We start from the raw sequence: 21386 nt of genomic DNA on the forward strand, positions 1-21386 counted from the left end.
GCTCCCTTCTCCCCTGTGTTCCTTTGTGGCCTCAGCAGACATAGCAGGGCTTTCTGGAGCCGTTGCTACTTCCTGCTGCTCTGGCTGGCGTGAGAGATCACCCTTCTTCTCCCTGCTCCATCTCTGGATCATAGGAAACCTTGAAGGGACCTTGGTCCTTGTGCAGACACCTATGCTATGCTTCCTCCAGACTTGAGCTACAATGGAAAATGCAGAGATCTTGCGTCCTCCCTTTTTGCTCAAATTTCAAGACCTTGGTAGGGATTCCATTGTGTTCTCTAGCTCTAAAAGCCTGGCCATGGGCGGTGGCCATACAAGGACCCTTCCCAGGTGTACTTCCTAGCATCTGACTTTTGCTTTCCTTCTGAGTCCTCTCACTCAGCCCATGGAAGCCTCTTTCCTCTCAGGGCCCCTTCCTAAGAAGTTAGATCTGAAGGAGAAAGGCAAGCATGTGTCATTTCAGAAATAAAGACTGGGACATGCTTAATTTTAAAATCATTAGAAATTGAGCGATGGGAGTGGACAAAGAGCAGTGAAGATTAAGAAAAGCTGGCCAAGCAATATGGACCATGGTAAAATGTCTTGTAAAAACTGGAATATCTGATATTCAGTACAATTAAGCTTATGCTATTACTCTGTAGACCGCCCCCACCCCTGTCTCTTTAAGATTCTGTAAAGTTCGAAAGATGAAAGGGCCAGTGTGGGTGAGGTTTTTGTGAAACTCAAGGGACTCAGTTCCACATTTGAGTCAAGATACTGCAAGAAAATATGTGGGACGGTGAGCTTGTTCATGCCTTGAACTCATTCAGTGGAGGCAGAGTGTCTAGCCAGAGGAAACGATGAGAAGGAAGCCCTCCAGGGGTTCACAGAAATCTTGGGAAGGTTTTAAAAACAAGTCTTTTCTAGATTTTCAAAGAGAAGGAAACCTCAGCTGACATCTGGTAGACATGGCTAAAGGAGTGCTAAAAACACATGGGCCCACTCCCAATCTGTGAGTATATAGAAGTTTGGTTTTTTTTTTTTTTGCATTCAGGAAGCATTGATGGACGACTTACTATGGGCTAGATGTGCTGAACTGGGTACCAAGGATACAAGAATGAAAATCACATGGTAGTTGCCATGAAGGCTCTCTGGTCAGTGGTAAAGAAATAACTACAGTTTTATGAGCTAAGTGCCATAGAGGGGATGTAACCAGAGAAAGGGTTAACAGTCCCTCCACTAACAAATATCAGGGACCCTGGCTCTTTCATTTCCTCATCTGCTCCTGAGGCTCACAGAATGTTTTGCCAGCCTGGTCCTAATCCACATGTCTGAATTTCTGACACAGTGCCCTGGATATTTACTTATGTGTCCTTTGCCTAATTAAACGATGGAAGTTTCTCTTCTTTTTTGATTGTTATTATCATTGCCTGTTGGTTCATGAGCATAGGACAACTCTGCAGAAGCTCCATGGTGATCCCATGTTATAGTTAAGCTGATGGGAGACCAAGTGTCACCAAAACAGGAAATTGCCCATCATCTCAAAAACCTTTGGGTGAGATAATTGCCTTGATGTCCATAGTTAGCATGCAGGGGGGTGGACATTTGTCCCAAAGAGACTGATGAGATTCTTAGCACATTTAGCTTGAAGATGGAGAGATTTTATGAGACATGCTAGAAATGGAGGGATTGTGTGGGACATGCTTTCTTTAAGTGGGAATGACAAAGAAGAATTCTCCCCTCCCATTTTCAATAATAACGATAGCAATCAAAGAAAGAAAGAAAGAAAATAAATTTTCTAAGTGTCAACAGTTTAGGAGGAAACTAAGTTCTTATATTTCAGACTCTGAAACAGAGGGATTCATGGGACCCTGATAGAAGCATGTTAACTAAAATTTTTGAAACCAATGCCTGATTGAAATAAAAAGGTGTTTATTTGGGGTTTGTTAAGGCTGTAGCCTGGGAGACACAGACTCGAGAAGCACCAGAGTTTGTTCTGCTGGACTACAAAATGAGAGAGGCTGATACAGGCAAAACCCACGGGCTACAGTGAGTTTCAGGAGTTGTTTATCGAGCATTAGAATTGGAGCTGGTGAGAAGCACGGGAACTCGTTGTGTAAGACTGGCTGGGGTCCGAATATTTCTGGAATTCTCTATTGTCTTTCTGGATCTCTGCAGTTACTGCTTCCTCTCTGAAGTGCCTTCTGTTCTCTTCATCTCTGCTCCTCCTCCTCTCATTCCCCGTGCGTCTCCACTCCAGCAGGCTTACCCTGACCAACACCTGCTCTGCGCCAGGGCCAGGTCTAGAGCCGGCATGCTCACAGCATGCTGTGCTCCTTGAAACTGTCTTCCCCACAACACTGCCTCGTCCATTCATACACACCTGTGTGATCCTCGAGGGGCAAGAAATATATCCTACTCAGTAACATAGGGTTCAGAGTAAGTACTGAATGAACGTTTACTGTGTGGGTGAAGACACTCTGCTCATAGTTAAAGGTGAGGAGCACACCGACCCTAAAAGGGACAGGATCTGAACCCCCCCCCCCCTCGGAGTCCTCTCTGGCACTTCTTGGAACACTGAATGTCTTCAAAGGTGTGGAAAGGAGGACAGGTGAGCCAGAATGGCCCAACTACCTGGGTAAAGATCCTCTTGCCTAGTAAAAATTAAAGTGAAGTAAATTGGGCAGGTCGCACATCTTGCCTTATGGCACCACCCTTATGGCAGAAAGCGAAGAGGAACTAAGGAGCCTCTTGATGGAAGTGAAAGAGGAGAGTGAAGAAGCTGGCTTAAAGCTCAACATTCAGAAAGCTAAGATCATGGCATCTGGTCCATCACTTCATGGCAAATCGATGGGGAAACAATGGAAACGGTGAAAGACTTTTTTTTAGTGGGCTCCAAAATCACTGCAGATGGTGACTGAAGCCATGATATTAAAAGACGGTTGCTCCTTGGAAGAAAAGCTGTGACAAACCTAGACAGCATATTCAAAAGCAGAGACATTACTTTGCTGACAGATGTCCATCTAGTCAAAGCTACGGTTTTTCCAGTGGTCATGGATGGATGTGAGAGTTGAACCATAAAGAAAGCTGAGCGTCAAAGAATTGATGCTTTTTGAACTGCGGTATTGGAGAAGACTCTTGAGAGTCCCTTGGACAGCAAAGAGATCAAACCAGTCAATCCTAAAGGAAATCAGTCCTGAATATTCATTGGAAGGACTGATGCCGAAGCTGAAGCTCCAATACTTTGGCTACCTGATGTGAAGAACTGACTCATTGGAAAAGATTCTGATGCTGGGAAAAATTGAAGGCAGGAGGAGAATGATGGGATGACAGAAGATGAGATGGTTGGATGGCATCACTGACTTGATGGACATGAGTTTGAGCAAGCGCTGGGAGTTGGTGTTGGACAGGGAAGCCCTGCTGCGCTGCAGTCCATGGGTTTGCAGAGTCCGACACAACTGAGCGACTGAACTGAACTGAACTGCACATCTTGCTCAGAAATCTAAATCCAAAGGCTTTGCCAAAGATAAAACGGGAAACCAAACTGAACTTTAAGCACAGGGCACACTCCTGTCATCTCACCCCGCCATATACTCTTCCTGGTGAGGGCTGTGTTCAGAGTCACAATTCCCACCTGATTAATACCTGGCAGGACCACCAAAGGCCAGTAATCTGCAAAAAATGACGAATCCCACTCATTAACACAGGTGAAACATAGCTGCTATGGAAGAAGCACAGTGCTCTGCCAACAGGACCTGGCACCAGAGGTGAAAGGACCCGATTCATGCTCACCAGGTTCTCAGACTTGAGTGGGAAGAATGGAAATACATATAACACTCTGGAATTTCCTCCTGGAACACACCCTCTTGAACCTGGCTACCAGGCTGTAAGAAGTCCTAGGCCATGGGTGGAAGCTTTGGTTGACAATCCCAGCTGAGTTCACGCTTCAGACGCCAGCCCAAAGGCCATCTGGAGTGAAGGAACCTCCAGACGATTCTAGGACCCGGCAGAGGCCGCAGTGTCACAACACTGACAAGCCATCCTGCAGAGTCTGTCTGAATTCCGGATCCATGGAATCACACGCATCAAAAGTTAGTTTTCTATGCCACTTCCACAAATGTATTGAAGTGCTTGGATGTGTAGCAACAGACTGTGAGCGGCAGGCACATAGTGATGGGAAGTGCCCTTCGGATTAGAAATTAAGGTGTTGGCACCAGAGAGTTGCTTAAATTTTGAGAACAGGTGAACAGAGGCTTTAAAGGGATGGAGGACCCTTCAGTCTACACTGAGGTTTCTGACGTCCACGCTGGATTTCAAGTGTTTTCTGTCGGCATAAGCTGCCCCCAGCAAGGTCAGGCCAGTGCTGGAGGGTCCTGAGGGATGAAGCACCTTCCGTTTTCTGTGCAGCCTCTGCCCTCCCTTTTTCTGGCCCGTGTCCATCTTCGATACCAAACTATCTCTTTGGCTTTGCGTCCTTCAGTCAAGTGCAGTGTCCAGTCAGAAGGGCCCAGCTGTTGAACTGAGCACAAGGGGGGTACAAGGAAAGGGCAGTGGCTCCTGGTGGGTTCTCTCCCCAGCCTGTCCCTCAGGTTTCCAGATGACCCTTTACCTGCTTCTGTGGAGGAATGTGATGGGAAAGCATCCAAATAGCCTTCAGGAAACCCTTTCTCCATGGCAAGTGACCTGGGAGGTGCTTTTATGATTATTGCCTTTGATGTAAAAACTCCACAAGTGGAGGCCCCCTTATGAAATGAGGGCTTAATAAGTGAATCACTTGCTTAAGATCATATCGATGGTGAGTGATGAGCGGGGAGCACCCACTTGTGTTTTTGCAGCACCCCCCCGCCCCCAGCCTGTCCCATTTCACCCAGGAGACAGTGGTGCTGGCCTGGGGGCTTACAAGCCTGGGGCTCCTAGGGGACTTCCTTACACATGGAAAGCCCCTGGGGGTACAAATAGAGCAGCTGTCTGCTGGGGAATCAGCTGAGAATCGTCACAGATGGCTGCTGGGTGTCTAGTTGGCAAACCTCAGGCCCCAAAGGCTGGAAGGCAGGGGACAACCCGGGAACACACTCAGTTAGATCAAGAGCAGAGGCTGGGCGGAACCCAGAACCCCTCACCCTGAGCATCTGGACTCTGACCAGACTCTCCTCACAGCCCACGAGTGGCTGGACCGCATGAGCCGTCCTCTCTACCACAGACCAGACAGAATCCCTCAGAGTACGGACTGAAAAAGCAGTTTCAGGAAATGACTTTTTTTTAATGATTATAAGGCAAGAAACAAAGGCCACACAAAATCGTTTCCTATGTATGTCATCTGCCAGAAGACCTAGCGCTTGTTGGGGAAACAGTGAAAGAAAAACCCAAACTCAGATGAACACGAAACAATCTCATTCTGAACAAACTGGATTTGCTGACAGATAAAAAGAGAGAGAGAGACAGTGACTGGCCTGACTCAGAACAAGGCAAAGAGACAGAGGGAGGTGGGAGGGGTGTGAGCAGTCTTCTTCATTCCCTTCTTGGCTCAAGCCAGATCTTCTGAAATTGTCTGGCAGTTTCTTGAAAAAGTTAAACATATACTTATCATATGACTGAAGAATTCCACTCCCAGGTGCCTACCCAAGGGAAAGGAAAACAGTTGATCACACAGAGAATTGGGCTAGATGTTCAGATCAGCATTATTTATAACAGTCCCAAGCTGGAAACAGTCTGAATGCCCATCAGCTGACAAATCAATGTTCACACATGGAACACTCCTCAGCAGGAAAACGGAGAACATTCCACATCGTGCTGCAGCAGGAATGAACCTCAAACACACGATGCTGAGTGAAAGAAGTCAGGCACAGAAGACTTCACATTCCTGAAGCGAAGTCGCTCAGTCGTGCCCGTCTCTTTGCGACCCCATGGACAGTAGCCTGCACCAAGCTCCTCCGTCCATGGGATTTTCCAGGCAAGAGTACTGGAGTGGGTTCCCGTTTCCTTCTCCAGGGAATCTTCCTGACCCAGGGATCGAACCCAGGTCTCCCGCATTGTAGACAGACGCTCTACCGTCTGAGCCACCAGGGATGCCCCTAGTTCTATGAAATTCCAGCAGAAGGCAGAACCACAGAGATGGAAAATGTTAGTGGCCGCCTGATGTGGGGTGGAAATGAAGACTTCCTGATTGAGAGAATCTTCTGAGTGAAAAACGTGTCCTAAAACTGGATTGTGGTGGTGGATTTACACCTGAATAAATTTAGTAAAGGTCTTCCCCAGGGGCTCAGCTGGTAAAGAACTCGCCCACCAACGTGAGAGACAAAAGACATGCCAGTTTGATCCCTCGATCAGGAAGATCCCCTGGAGAAGGGTATGGCTACCCACTCCAGTGTTCTTGCCTGGAAAATCCCATGGACAGAGGAGCCTGGAGGGCTACAGTCCATGGGATTGCAAATGGTCAGACATGACTGAGCACCGCCCCCCTGCCACACAAGTTTAGTAAAACCCATCAAAGTGTACCCTAATATGAGTGAAATTAATGGTATGTAAATTATACTTCAACAACACTTTTCCAAACAAGACGATCTGCTGGTTGTGCAAATCTGGGCCAAGGAGGCCAGGAAAAAGCCCTGCTGTTCACAAGGATGGCTGAAAATACAGTAATGTTCCAGGAACATCAGTGTTACGGATGGGTTAGTTCAGGCCTGCTCAGAAAGCTTTGACATATTTTTAAAAATTATTTATTTGGCTGCACCAGGTCTTGGTTGCAGCACATGGACCTTTAGTTGCTGCATGTGGGATCTAGTTCCCCAACCAGGGATCTAACCCGGGCCCCTTGCACTGGGAGTGTGTAGTCTTAGGCAGTGGACCATCAGGGAAGGCCCCAGAAAGCTCTGACATATTAAAAATCAGCTTAAGGTAAATTTAATATAAAAGGTTTATATATCAGTCAATAAAAGTGTTTTCCTTATTATTTTCAGAGGCTCATTGAATTTTACAAATGACATTGTAGAAGGTGAAATGTATGCCCCTGAGAGACAAAGAGTTGGATTGGTTTGGGTAGAGTCCAGGGTAGGGTCATTTAGTATTAAGATTCTGTTTTCCACAGTATGCTGCTGCTGCTAAGTTGCTTCAGTCGTGTCCGACTATGCGACCCCATAGACGGCAGCCCACCAGGCTCCCCAGTCCCTGGGATTCTCCAGGCAAGAACAATGCAGTGGGTTGCCATTTCCTTCTCCAATGCATGAAAGTGAAAAGGGAAAGTGAAGTCGCTCAGTCGTGTCCGACTCTTAGTGACCCCATGGACTGCAGCCCACCAGGCTCCTCTGCCCATAGGATTTTCCAGGCAAGAGTACTGGAGTGGGGTGCCATTGCCTTATGTTCCTTAAAGAAAAAAACAAAATTAAAAATAGAACTACCATATGACTCTAGTAATCCCCCTCTTGGGCATATACCTAGAAAAAACCATAATTCAAAAAGATACGTGTTTCTCAATATTCATTGCAGCACTCTTTACAATAGCCAAGACAAGGAAGCAACCTAAATATCCATTAGCAGATGAATGGATAAAGATGTGCTACGTAAATACAACGGAATACCACTTAGTCATCAAAAGAAATGACATCATGCAGTTTGCAGTGACATTGATGGACCTGGAGACTGCCATACAGAGTGAAGAAAGTCAGAGAAAAACAAATGTCGTAGAATGTCGCTTATTTGTGGAATCTAGAAAAATGGTACAGATGAACTTATTGGCAAAGCAGCAATAGAAGACACGGATACAGAGAACATATGTATGGATACCAGAGGTAAGGGGGAGGGAAGGCAGTGGGATGAATTGGGAGCTTGGGATTGAGCTATATACATTATTGATACTATGTATAAAGTAGTTAAGTGATGAGAACCTACTGTACAGCACAGTCAGAGCTCTGCTGCTGCTGCTGCTGCTGCTAAGTCCCGTCAGTTGTGTCCGACTCTGTGTGATCCCATGGATGGCAGCCCACTGGCTCCCCCGTCCCTGGGATTCTCCAGGCAAGAACACTGCAGTGGGTTGCCATTTCCTTCTCCAGTGCATGAAAGTGAAAAGTGACAGTGAAGTCACTCAGTCGTGTCCGACTCTTGGCGACCCCATGGACTGCAGCCCACCGGTCTCCTCTGCCCATGGGATTTTCCAGGCAAGAGTACTAGAGTGGGGTGCCATTGCCTTCTCCTAGGGTGATCTAAATGGGAAGGAAATCTGAAAAAGAGAGGATATATGTATAGCGAATTCTCTTTACAGCAGAAACACACACAGCATTGTAAAGCAACTATACTCCAATAAAAATTAATTTAAAAATTAAAAAAGATTGTTTTCCAGTACATAGCACCCTGGACGAGGGGGAGAACCCCCAAAGACTCCCTCACACAAACAAAGAAAACACTCTGACTTTCGGTGGAGACAGACCAGATTGGAATCCAGTTCCACCTCTCCCTGAAGTTTAAACGTTTTCATCCGTGAAGTGGGCTCTCCACTGCCACCTGTGGGGTGTGGTTCTGAAGGCTGGATGAGGGGAACCAGGGAAGGCAATGGAAGGGAAACACTCTGCCGAGGCGGTTTCATTCCAGGGCCCGAGTCTCTGGAGACGCCACAACAGGGACTCTCTGGGACGGGGGATGTGCAGGGGACCAACGCACACAAGGCTTTAGTCTCTCGTCTTCCCAGAGCATGTCGCAAGGTACAGCTCTTGAGCATCACTTTCTCAGTGTTCAGGAACTTAGTGGAAGAAAGAGGGATGCACTGAGGCTTAGGCGCAGGGAGCAGTGCCTGCGCTCTGCCCAACACCCAGAGGATGCGGGACATCCAGCGGAAGATGCTACGGAGACACCCCTCGGTCCAGGTCTGGGCTATTTTTTTCAGCACATACATGCCTCCTGCAGAGTTCCCAGACTCCCGGTCATCACTGATGTCTGGGAGACAGAGAAACACACTCCTGTAAAAAGATGCTGTTGGTTAGCAACAGACATCTTTCTTCCTCTCTTAAGAAAATGGACCTCATCTCTGCACAGAATCTAAAATACAGGTAAGCAAAAAAAGAAATTGCAAACAACCTCTCAAACACCCACCACCCAGATATGCTCATATATTCTTAAAATTTTTATTTGTTTACTTGATTTTGGCTGTGCTGGGTCTTCGCTGCTGTGCGCAGGCTCTCTCCAGTCGCATGAGCGGGTCTCCTCTCCAGTGCGGAGTGCGGGCTTCTCACTGCAGCAGCTTCTCTTGCTGTGGAGCACAGGGCCTAGGGTGTGTGGGCTCGCTAGCTGGGCGTGAGCTCAGCAGTTGCTCCGCGGCATGTGGAATCCAACCTGCGTCCCCTGCCCCCAGATATGCTCATGCCAACATTTCCGTTTCTCTCACGAGTCTTCTCTGGGAACATGAGCACGTGTCAATATAAGACAGGTGCCACACCAGAGCCAGAGGACCGGGCTTCAGACCACGTCTCCACAACGTGCAGACGTGAAGCGGACGCGTTAGTCGCTCAGTCATGTCCAACTCTTTGAGACCCCACGAACTGTAGCCTGCCAGGCTCCTCCATCTATGGGACTGTCCAGACAAGAATACTGGAGTGGGTTGCCATTTCCTTCTCCAGAGGATTTTCCTGGCCCAGGAATCAAGACTGGGTCTCCCGCATTGCAGGCAGACTCTTTACCACCTGAGCTACCAGGGAAGACCAGCATGTAGACACGTGACCCGGTAAATCAGGGAAGAGGACAGTAAGCTCCTCTGAGTTCTGGGGAGGGACGAGCGGATTAAATACACAATATGCTCAGAAATGGACATGGTGGAGGACAGTGCTTACGGTGTGAGATCAGGACGCCTGGAGCAGGGAGAGCATCTCCCACAGTTGCTGGGGTCTGCATGTCCACATGTGTGCCTCTGACTGTTGACAGGTGAACAGGCCTGGACTGAGTGTGTGCATGTGTGCAGCTCTTCTGTCCAAACTGACAACACAGGATCCAACTTAGGGCAAATGCTTTTTTCACACCACTTACCGTGAAAATATTTTCAAGTAAATAAATACAGATCTCCATCTGCATCTTAGCGGCTCTGGGGTCTCCCACCCTATCTATGCTTTCCAACTGCTGCTGGTCTGCATAATCATTTGGAGTTGTGTTTATGAGCTCTCCTGGTGGGTACCACAGAAATTCTAAAGGAAGTCAAAGATCAGAAAAGCAATGGTCCACTAGATCAAAACAAGACTATTTTCCACTCCTTTGAACCAACCTCAACTTAGTGAAGTGGCTTATTCAGCCCACTCAAGTCTAGTTATGATTTAAATCAGAAGCTATAATTTAATACCTGCTCAACATTAAAAACAGTAAGATTATTTGAATACAAATTTTATTTAATAAAAAGGCTACATGATTCTTAACAAAATAAAAATCAGAAAAACTTCAAATGCTTCCCTTCCAACCCTGTGGATGCCTCTGTGTTGCTGGGCTACCAGCCCCACCCCATGACCACGCAGCCTGGACGGGGTGTGTCAGGCACTGCCGGGCGCCAGGGAAACCTAGGTAAGCACACGCCTAGCCCATCTTCCAATCAGAAGTGAATGCTGGCCTTCCGAGTGGCAGGTGAGGTATGTGCAAGGCTAGAATTCTGAAGGGTCACAGTCTTTGTCCCAGGGAGTCGGCCATGAGTCTTACTCCTAGTTTGCATGTCTGTGGGTCTGGACTGTGCGAAAAACCGGCTTGTCCACGAACTCCACGGTGCACAGTTCCGGGCCACCGTCCTGGCAGGGCGCATGCTCCAGCTCCAGCACCACGATGATGTTCGGGGTCGAGGTCACCAGGATGTGCTGAGGCACGAACAGGGTCATCTGCGGGCCCCGCACTGGCCAGTAGCGGCCGAGGTTAAAGCCGTTGATCCACACCTGACCCTGGAGAGAGAGAAAACCATCAACCCAGCTGTGCTGACCCTGCTGAGGGGCATGAGAACCTTGGTCAGAGTGGGTGGGGTGGGAAGCAGGCAGTGTCCCCAGGAAGATGCTCAAGTCGGGCAGGAGTTGGATGAGAGAATCCACTCATCCCAGTACCCACCCTGCTTCACAGGAGACGTGTTCGGTCCCTCCTGTGGCTTCGGTGCCGTGCAGGTCAGGACTGGATGACGCTGCGGCAGTCACCAAGTTTCCAAATTCTATCCTGGGTCCGGCGCGATGTGGGGGTGGGGGTGCCAGTCTGCACACACCCGCCTCTGCCCGAGGCCTCTGTACACAGTCGCCTCCCTGCCTCCTCAGGAGACGAGCTTTGCCTCTGTGCTCCCCCCTCCTCCAGGCTGTGGGGGTCTTGCTGCCCGAGGCAAGCAGGAGCCCAGCAGCCCAGACACATGCTCCCTCTGGAAAGATAGAGGGGGGTCGAGGAGGGAGAGGCTGGCTGCCCAGGTGGGCGTCTACCTTCTTGCTGCCTTTTGATGGTTTTCACACCAGCATAAGAGTGAGGGGTGAGGACTTGCTTCAAGGAGCACAGAGGATCCTACAAGCTGCGAAGACTTCTGCTGCTGCTGCTAAGTCGCTTCAGTCGTGTCCGACTCTGTGCGACCCCATAGACGGCAGCCCACCAGGCTCCCCCGTCCCTGGGATTCTCCAGGCAAGAACACTGGAGTGGGTTGCCATTGCCTTCTCCAATGCATGAAAATGAAAAGGGAAAGTGAAGTCGCTCAGTCGTGCCCGACACTTAGGAGTAGGAAAAGCTGCTTCCACCGCAAAACCCAGAAGGAGGAGAAAGTTCTCAGGAATGGGGACTGGGCCCGGGTGTGTCTGCACAGCGTGATGGCAGGAGCTAGAATTTGCTGTCCGGTGAGACTTAGCAGTTGATGTGATAGATGGACCATTCTGTTACAGAGAAAGCAAGGGAGCAAAGGAGAGGAGGTCACACACTAGAGGGAGAAAGGATACCTGGGAGAGGATGGGAGGAAGGAAGAAGGGAAGAGGAGGGGAGGGAGGAAGAAGCACCAAAATTGGCCCCACAATGGCCCTAATGTCTTGGGGATACATCCTGGAGAGGTCCCACCCCGGTTGCCCCCTGGAGCCCAGACCTGAACCCAGCTCTGGGTGCTCACCCTGGAGCTACCTACTCAGTTCTTACCTTTGGGTAATTTTCAGCCCCCAGGTGGCCCCTGAATGCGAGCTTCCCACCTGGCTTCCAACCTTATTCCTGCCGCCTCCTGCCTGTGTGACCTTGGGCAGGTCCCCACTCCCACTGGTACCCGGGGATGGGTGGCAGGCAGGAGGAAGCCGGGCGCGGTCAGCATGGCGTGGCTGCACCCCTCACGCCACCCAGTGAAAAGACCTTGGCCTCCACGGCCCCTTGAAAGGAAGCCAGTGATGGAAAGCCACCTGTCTGTTGGGATAAGTCATTTAGAAAAAGGGTGACAGTTTCACACTTCTCAGAATTATTTTACTCTTGTTTTTACCACGGGATATGCTCTCGATCCATGCTGAAGGTACATGCAACCGTCAGCTTCACCAGGGTTTATCACATTGAAGATCTGGTGGCGCCCCGCTTCCGCAAAGTTAGAGAACGGCAGAGGCCGACTCTGCAGTCAGGGTGGGGGGAGATGGACTCCAAGGGAAGTGAGGGAGAGCGCTGTGAGCACCACTTGTGGGCGACCCCGGCTCCACCTTGCGTCCTGGCCACACCGAGGACCAGTCCCTCCCAAGATGCTGCCCCTCCAACACCTCTCCCGCTGCACCGAGCTGGTCTCCTGTGTTGGTTGTTGGGACTGGGGAGCTGGGTGGGAAAAGGCTCCCCCCAGCTTCCTCCAGGGTTAGGGGGGTGCAATTCACCTGGCGCAGCGGGCTGGGGCCCCAGGAGCACCTTGCCTGACACTGGAAGGTGGCGGGGGAGCTGGGCCACTGTCAGGGGTTTGCACGGGTAGACGAGGGACTGGCACCTATGGGCTCAGCTCGCCCTTGGTCCCCTCAGTAACCCCTAACTGTCACTCCTAGTTGCTCATCAAAGTAGATGTAATTTTTCTTCTGATCCTCCTGGTTTTGCATCATCTGTTTAAGTTATCTTTTCTCTCCCAAATTATCACCCATTTGGACCCTTCAGCTCCCATCTGCATTCTGCCTCTTTACTCACCCAACTGACTCTAACATGCAGATATCGTGCCCGGCACCTTCTCTCCAACCTTCCCCAAGTTCAGGGTTACAGGATATCTGCTGTTGGTGGTTAGTCGCTACGTCATGTTCAACTGTTTTGTGACCCCGGGCTGTAGGGTCATTCTGTAGCCCACCAGGCTTCTCCATGGAATTCTCCAGGCAAGAATACTGCAGTGGATTCCCATTTCCTTCTCCAGGGGATCTTCCTGAGCCAGGAATCGAACCTGTGTCTCCTACATTGCAGGCGAGTTCTTTGATTTTGGTTAATTCTCCAAAGCAAGGAAAGTCTTCAGGACAGTTTCCCTCTACTCTCTGTCCTGAACAGAATGGGCGTTCAGGGATGCCTATGACAGTTTGGTTGCCCTTCCAACCCGGAGGAATGAAGGATTCGGAGAGCACAGGTCACGGTACACAGTTCTGAGGCCCTGTTGGTCAACAGAACTGTGCACAGAGATGGAGGGCTTGTGCTGCTCCGCAGGGTAGCTACCTGCACTTACCAGTGGCTGGTGCAAGGGAGGAACTGAATTTTCACTTTGAATTAATTCAAAGGCAAATGTGAAATAGCAGGTGCCCGGTGACTGCTGTGCTGAGCAGCTCAGCAGAGGTGTGGTGAATGCCCAGCACTCCATCATCAGACCCATCTCCCTGCTCCCCTCTACTTTCCCAGCCAGTTCTTCAGACACATTCCGGGCAGCGTTGGCTCAGGAGCCTGGAGCCCCCCGCCCCCCACCGCCTGGGCAGGTCCCTCTACTTCCTCTAACTCTAGATCCCAGGCTCCACGTAGCAGCCACATGAACATCAAACAGTTCTCACGAGGTCCTGCTTCTAAGCTCCGTATGTGGCCCACGGGCATATGCCTTGGTCCTCTTGCCCTTGTGGTCAGCTCCCTGCTTTCCTCCTGCCCACCCCAAGCTCACTCACCTGTGCCCCGTGCTTCACCCCGAGCCTCAAAGGCTATCCCCCACACTCCAAGCCTTCAGATCCCTCAAGCGTCCACCCCATCACCACCTCCACCGAGAGAAAGTCATGTCACCCTCCTCAGTCCTGGGCCTTCCATTCCCAGTCACTCGCTGGCCCTTTGATATTGTTCTTCTAGTTACTGGCATTGTTTGCACATGCAGTCACTTGTTTCACTACTGGTTTAGCAGCTATTTCCCGCAGAGAGACATACGATATACACCCACGACACCCAGGAGGTAGGACTCGTGGACGATTCTGCCCGGGCAAATGCCCAGCCCCACTTCAAGAATACTCTTGTCCCTCCCCTCCCAGCTTAAGAATTTTAGGGACTACTGCCCACAGGCAGAACAATGCAGCACTTGCCTACTCCCTTGATTAACACTGGGATTTTTTTAAAACACAATTTTTTACAGCAAAAAAAAATCAGTTTAGGACTTCCCTGGTGGTCCAGTGATTAAGAATCTGCCTGCCAATGAAGGGGACGTGGGTTCAATCCCGGGTCTGGGAAGATCCCGCATGCTGTGAGCAACTGAACCCGTGTCCACAACTTCTGAAGGCCACACTCTAGAGCCTATGCTCTGCAACAAGAGGCGTCGCCGCAACGAGAAGCCGGCGCAGTGCTGCTAGAGCGCGGCCCTAGATTGCGCAACTAGAGAAACTAACTAACCAAGAGAAACTAACTGCGCTGGTAACTAAGATCCAGCGCAGCCAAAAAAAAAAATCACTTTAAAAGAGTCAAACTGAAAAAAAAATCTATTAAAATATATATATACATTCTGATTCTTATTTCTCTTTTAAAAAATTATGCTGAAATTATCGGTGGGGGGAGAGTAGGCCCATGTGATCTAAAAATAGACGTAACTCTTTTTTTTTCCTTTTGTTCTAGCCATGTGGTTTGCGGATAGCACCTATGCCGCTTGAGGCGCAAGCTCGGAGTCCCAACCGTTGGACCTCCAGGAAAATTCCTAAAAGTAGACACACTCTTAATCAACACAGTTAAGTATTAATACATACTAAGGCCGAGCATCTGTAAAGCGAACACCGATGGCTTCAGAGTTTCCCCGGGTTGTCCCAGCTGAAACATCTCCATGACAAATGCTGACTTTCTCTGACTGTTGCTTGACCCCTGACAGACTCCCCGCTCTCTGCTAAATATTATCACCAAGGTGGTAACAGTTCCAGTGAATGACAGGTTCCTGGCAGTGACTGACTTGCTTCTGTGTTAATCAGGCAGACATGTCTGTCTGTCTGTTTTCAATTCCCCAGATAAATAGAACCCTCTGAGAAGAATGTAACACAAAAGATTCAATCCTGGTTTAAGTCATAGCTTCAACATTTTCAAATGTGGTCAGGAGTTCCTTTAACAACACCACACTTGGGTTGAACATTGACTCTGTTCTACTCTGGAAGAAGACATTTGATACTTGGAAGACTTAAAAGTCCGTTTCTCAAGGTTACAAGGTTCTCACATGCATGATTCATGAGTATTTATGGTGCTAACTTGGGAGGAAAACACAAAGAATAAAAAGTAAAAGAGTGAGAGATAAGATGTTAAATAAACCTCCACACAGGAGAAAACCAAAATCTCCCCTTCCTTCAGACCCCAAGTCTGCAGCTGATGCAAATCCTTTCCTTCTTCCTTTGTCTTAGAGTAAAAAGTTTACGATTTCTCTGTATTTTAGGACAGACCCAGATAGAATCGAAGCCACGAAAACACAGAATATTAACATAAAAGATGAGTCACTTCCTGCTCTCAGAAACCCATTCCTTCCTTTTCAACTCCCCCTGGGTGCCACCATTGCTTGATCTTTTTATGGAGCATCTCCCCTATGACTTTCCCATGTGTCTTCACACTCCTGGAGTGAAGCTAAGAACTGGTAAGCGAAAACCATCTCTAGGCAGCCATACACTATTTGTTGCAGAGTCCATGCACTATAATTTGAAGGAGATTCTCCTTTACTCAGAGCCCATTTACTCCTGTTGGCGTACAATTCTTACAAGCCTTGTTACTAAATTAATACACATTTGGGCAAAAGTGTCTATCTAGTTTCCAAGTTCACAGGACTTGTGATTAGAAACAATGAATAAAGTGGAAATAGTAAACTTTGTTAGGGGTAGGATAACTGTAAATCAGGCCAAAAGAGTTGAAAAAGCATATCAAATTCAGAATGAAAGTAGGGTCAAACAGGGCTAAGACTTCGTGGCAGCCTGCAGAATTGCCCACAACTTTTCACAGCATATGCACTCAGGAAGTAGAATCTTGGATGGGGCTGGTCAAGTGTTGGGCAAAGAACATGGAAGAAGTCACACGTGAATTCTGACTTGGGTCCTAAGAACCCTTGCACATCTGCATTTTTTCCTTTGAACACTGCCAGTCATCATATGAGCAAGCCCAGATTGGCTTGCTAGATGATGAGAGAGACACAGACCGATCTGTACGGCCTCAGCAGACAGCCAGCCAAGCCCCAAGATGAGGGCCTCCTCACCGACTAGAAGGGCTTGCCCAGCCAAGACCAGCGGAACCACAACCCAGTCTGCCAACACTCCCAATCAGGAGCTAAATACAGGGTTGCTGTTTGACACCACTAAGCTTGGGGTGGTTTTTTAGACAGCGAAAGCTAACTGATAACACACCTCCATGGCATCAATGTACAGCAGCATGCTACTTTTCAGTAAAGTAAATGATGTCACTGAACTCAATTTCACCAGAGTAGGGTTGTCCTCTACTAGTAAGCTCCTCTTCCACCAACTGGCCTCCAGATCCCATCTCCAAGTCCCCACCTCTCGTATCTGTACTTCTCTCAGGGGTGTTGTAAGTAAGTGAGAGGACTCAGGTGAGCACTCAGCACGGTGGCTGGTGCGCAGGGAGCTCTCCACAGCAAGACTGCTGGTATTGTTTCCCACAGCTGGGCCCCTTTTTCATCCTCTCTGCTGCGCTAAAGTCCAGCTTCCTTCCTTGTCCCTGGACCACTTCTCCTGCTGAAGAGCAAGTGTTGGGGGAATGAGGAAGAAGGGTCTGTCTTGGTTTTCCCCGCCCTCAAAAATGATGAGCTGGAAATCGAGGTGTTACATCTGTGGGGATGAGCTCCCCTCAAAGTGTAAGCAGAGGGCCCTGAATCAGGTCCTGAGAACTGAAACACAGAGAAAGGAAAGCCTGAGAAGGAACGAAGACAGGGTAGGAAACCAGAAGCTTGGTCATAGGCATCAGGAGAGCTTCAAGAGAGGGAGTGATTACCTGTGTCAGATGTTACTTGCCAAGAAGTTAAGTGAGACATGTCTGGGGAGCATGTCACCATGTGGGTGCTGGTGGTCTCAGCGGGGACAGCTTCGGAGGAGCATGGGAGCAGAGTTCCTGCCCACTGCCGTCCACTCTACAGGCTGAGTCCTTTCCTGAACAGGCACCTTCTTGCTACATTCCCATCAATGCTAAAGTCTCCCCTAAAACTTGCCTCATACAGCCCGGCCCCCGCAACCCGTACAGAATTATCCATAGAGACTCGATCGACGGGCCATCTAGAAGATGGCCATCAGGTCTGGAAACAGAGATGACACAATTTCATTGTGCTGAATGCAGCTTCCCTTTTTTGCTGTCTTCCAGACTTCATGGCCACCCCCTGTGATGACCAAGAGCAGATAGCTCTTCCTGAATGAGCAGCAAGTACTTGAGTGGCCTCTGGCCCCCACCGTGCTCCTGGGTCGTCCCCCTCAGAGGCTGACAGTGCCATACCTCCACATGTGTAGGCTCCAAACTCTGGAGTCCTAGTTCTGAACAACCAGTTGGGGATTCCCATGAGCCCCTCCTCAGATTCAATAATGTCCTAGACTGGCTCACAGAATGCAGAAAAACACTTTACTGATATCTATGGGGTTATTATAAAGAATACAACTCAGAAAAAGCCAGACAAAAAAGATTCACAGGGCAAGGTATTAGGGGTGCAGGACTGAGCTGCCAGCTGTCTCCTTGTGTACCTCCCGCCCAGGTGTAAGCTCTCAGCATCTGGAAGTGTTCACCGACCCAAAAGCTCCTTGAATCTTGTTGTTCTAAAGTTTTTTTTTACAGAATTCCATTTCCAGTCCCTGACCCTAACTCCAGAGGTTGAGGAAGGATGGGCTGAAAGTTCCAATGTCTAATCACATTGTCTTCTGGTGACTAGGCCTCAGGATAGGACTGATCACCAGAAAGACCAAATGATTAGAGAGCTGGAAATTTCAAAAGCAAGATTCAAAAAGAGTCTCCAAACAGAAGATAGTTATCAAACCTTCATCATAAATTCTTTCATCCCTGGTTCCTTTACAGCTTCTTGCTTTTCATCTATATTCAATGTTGATTTCTTTTGGTTACCAGCATGTGGTGTCTTAGTTCCCTGACCAGGGATCGAACCTGTGACCCTAGCAGTGGAAGCTTGGAGTTCTAACCACTGGGCCACAAGGGAGGTCCCTCTATGTTGCTTCTTAATGTTCAAAGCTTAATTCTGGTAGAGGAAAAACCGGAAGTTATCCCAGCCCTCTCACCCCCATGCTCTGCTAGGCATCCAGACCTAGTGCAAGTGGTAAAAAGTGCAGGAAGTCTACAGAGGATATTCATGTGGTGTCCTCCACATGCATCTGAAGGAGAGAGAAACAGCACACATGTCACTGCCGAGACAGAGTAAGGGTTTTAGGTCTGGCCCACCTGGCACGCTGGAGCACCGAGGAGCAATGCTCACTGTGGGGAGTTTGTGGTCGGACGAGAGTTCTGTGCAGACCAAGCGCTGGTCTGTGTCTCTTGGATTAAGCCAAACATGTCAGACCACTTCCCAAAGAAATCCCAGTTGACGTTCGGGCATTTAACCAGAAAGCCACATCCAACTCAAGTACGGCCGATTAATCAGAAGTGACTTTTTTTAATCTCCTGAATCTCCTTATCAGTGACTTCATTCACCCCATCAAAGTAGTTTCTCTATAACAAGTGAATGGCAGAAGTCAAAGGGCCAGAACAGGGGCCTCGACAGGGCCTCCCAGCTGAAGGATACAGCGGGTTTGGTGCCGAGAGGCAGAGTCTTAGAAACCGCCCATGCTTTGGGTGGTCCAACCCCTCTACATCCCCCTGATCTGCTAAAATGCGCGTCCTCCCAAACTCAGAACTCCGTGCCGGGGAGTGGGGGTGTGATCTGTCAGCCGTGCGTCTGCCGATTGCTCAGAACCTCAGGAGCTGGCGTGGACGGTCCATGGCAATAGGGACCACCGCTTGCCAGAATAGAACAGAAATTGCGCATGCCCTGTCCTAGGGATGATAAACGTGTGTTCTCTGACCTTCCGACCTAGGCAACCCCGGCTCACAAATCTTAAGGACAGGCCTTCTGGTGTGTGTGTGTGTGTGTGTGTGTGTGTGTGTGTGAGGAGGTATAGCTTTACTGAGATGTAATTTACATACTATACAACTCCCTCATTTCAAGTATATAACTCAGAGGTTATTAGTTTACTAAAGAGCAATCCAACCAAAGAAAAACTCTTCAGTCTTCAGTATCCGCTCCCCACCCCCATTTTCCCTCAATACCCTCTTTTCCCTGCTCTAGGCAACCACTAATCTTCCTGGGTCTATAGATCTGCCTGTTCAGGACATTTCACATACATGGTATCACATGGTTTATGTGGTTTGTGACTAGCTTCCTTCATGGAACATGTTTTCAAGGTTCATCCATGTCGTTCATTTGTCTTTTTAGTATTTTTATGTATTAACACTGCTGTGCGGACTTTTCTCTAGTTGTGGTGAGCAGGGGCTACTTTCCAGTTGTGGTGTGTAGGCTTCTCACTGTGGTGACTTCTCTTGTTGTGGAGCAAGGGCTCCAGGGTGCACAGGCTTCAGTAGTCGTGGTGCATGGGCTTAGTTGCTCTGAAGCATGTGGGATCTTCCTGGATCAGGGATCGAACCTGTGTCTCTTGCATTGGCAGGTGGATTCTTTACCACTGAACCACCAGGAAAGTCCTGTTCATTTGTTTTTACTGCCAAATAATTTTCCATTAAACAGATAGGCCATAGTTTGTTTATTCATTATTAGTTGATGGGCAGTTGGGGTTTTTGACCTTTTAGTTGATTTTGGATAATTCTGGGTAATACTGCTCTGTACATCTGTGTACCAGTTTTTACCTTTATTTTTGGCTGAACCATGCAGCATGTGGGATCTTAGTTCCCCTGCGTACTAGTTTTTGATCAGACATATGAATTAGATCAGTTTCTTGGGTTCTAAACACCCTGACACATTCATAAATATTGTGTGCACATGTACTTTAAGATTTTTTTTTTTTTTTAACTTTTGACTGCACTGGCTCTTGGTTGCTTTGTGTGGGCTTTCTCTAGTTGTGGCGAGGGGGGCTGTGGGGCTACTCTTCGTTACTGTCCAGGAGCTTCTCATTGCAGTGGCTTCTCTTGCTTCGGAGCACAGTGGGCTCTGGAGTGTGGGCTCAGTAGTTGTGGCTCACAGGCTTCGTGGCTCCACGGCATGCAGAATCTTCCCAGGGATGGAACCCGTGTCCCCTGCACTGGCAAGCGGATTCTTATCCACTGCACCACCAGGCGAGTCCTGTACATGAACTTTTCAAGCATAAAGATGCAGAAAACCCATCAGACTAAGAAAGTGAAGAGCTTCTGCCTGGATCATTAGTACAAGCTCCCCCTGGCCTTCGAGGACCTGTACATGCTGCCCGCCTTTTCATCTGGGCCTCCAAGTCAGACAGACCTAGGGCTGGGGAGCCTTTCCACCAGCATGTCTGTACCTCACGCCAGATACTGAGGTCTTTGAGCCTCTATCTGCTCATCTGCAAACTGAAGACACTACCAGGACATCCTACCACAGGGGCCTCCTTTGATGATTATAAAGATAGTGTTTCCTAAGTGCTGAGCAAAATGCCTGGGTCAGTAACTCTTGGGTGTGACATTTCCATGACCTGGCCAAGGTGAACCCCTTTGACCTCCAAAAGCATGCTATGCTTTTCCATTTATTTTTTCCTTTGTATCTACTATTCTTTCACTTGAAGTTCCCTCCCTGACATAACCTCTGATTCTGATGAAGGACTATCCATCCTTTGGGTGTGTTTCAGGCTCCATCTGAGCCCTCAGCCCTTCTCATAACTCCTGGGAAAGATAATGCTGTCTTTATGCGTTTCATCTCTTGAAGGTTCTTTCTTTAAGCCACGGAACTGATGCCACCTGGTGAAAGCCACCGTTTGTGTTGGGTCTTCTCGTGGGCCTTGGTCCTCCAGCAACAGCCAAGCCTCTCTTCACCAACGGGACCCTCGGAAGGCCTGCACTCCACTCACCTCCAAACTCACCGCCAAGAGGTTTCTTGCAAGGGA

General features: G+C 48.8%; 1 protein-coding gene across 1 annotated transcript in view; it reads right to left on the bottom strand.

Annotated features, from left to right (window-relative positions):
- Positions 1-10334: 10334 nt before the first annotated feature.
- GLB1 (galactosidase beta 1) overlaps positions 10335-21386 on the bottom strand; it is a 102905-nt gene continuing 91853 nt past the window's right edge. The window contains exon 16 of the mRNA XM_068981819.1: positions 10335-10871. Within this exon, the coding sequence (XP_068837920.1) occupies positions 10641-10871 (231 nt within the window). The 3' untranslated portion in view covers positions 10335-10640. The remainder of the gene's footprint in view (positions 10872-21386) is intronic.

The sequence above is a fragment of the Capricornis sumatraensis genome, chromosome 10 (assembly GCF_032405125.1).
Source record: "Capricornis sumatraensis isolate serow.1 chromosome 10, serow.2, whole genome shotgun sequence".
Classification (NCBI taxonomy): Eukaryota; Metazoa; Chordata; class Mammalia; order Artiodactyla; family Bovidae; genus Capricornis; species Capricornis sumatraensis.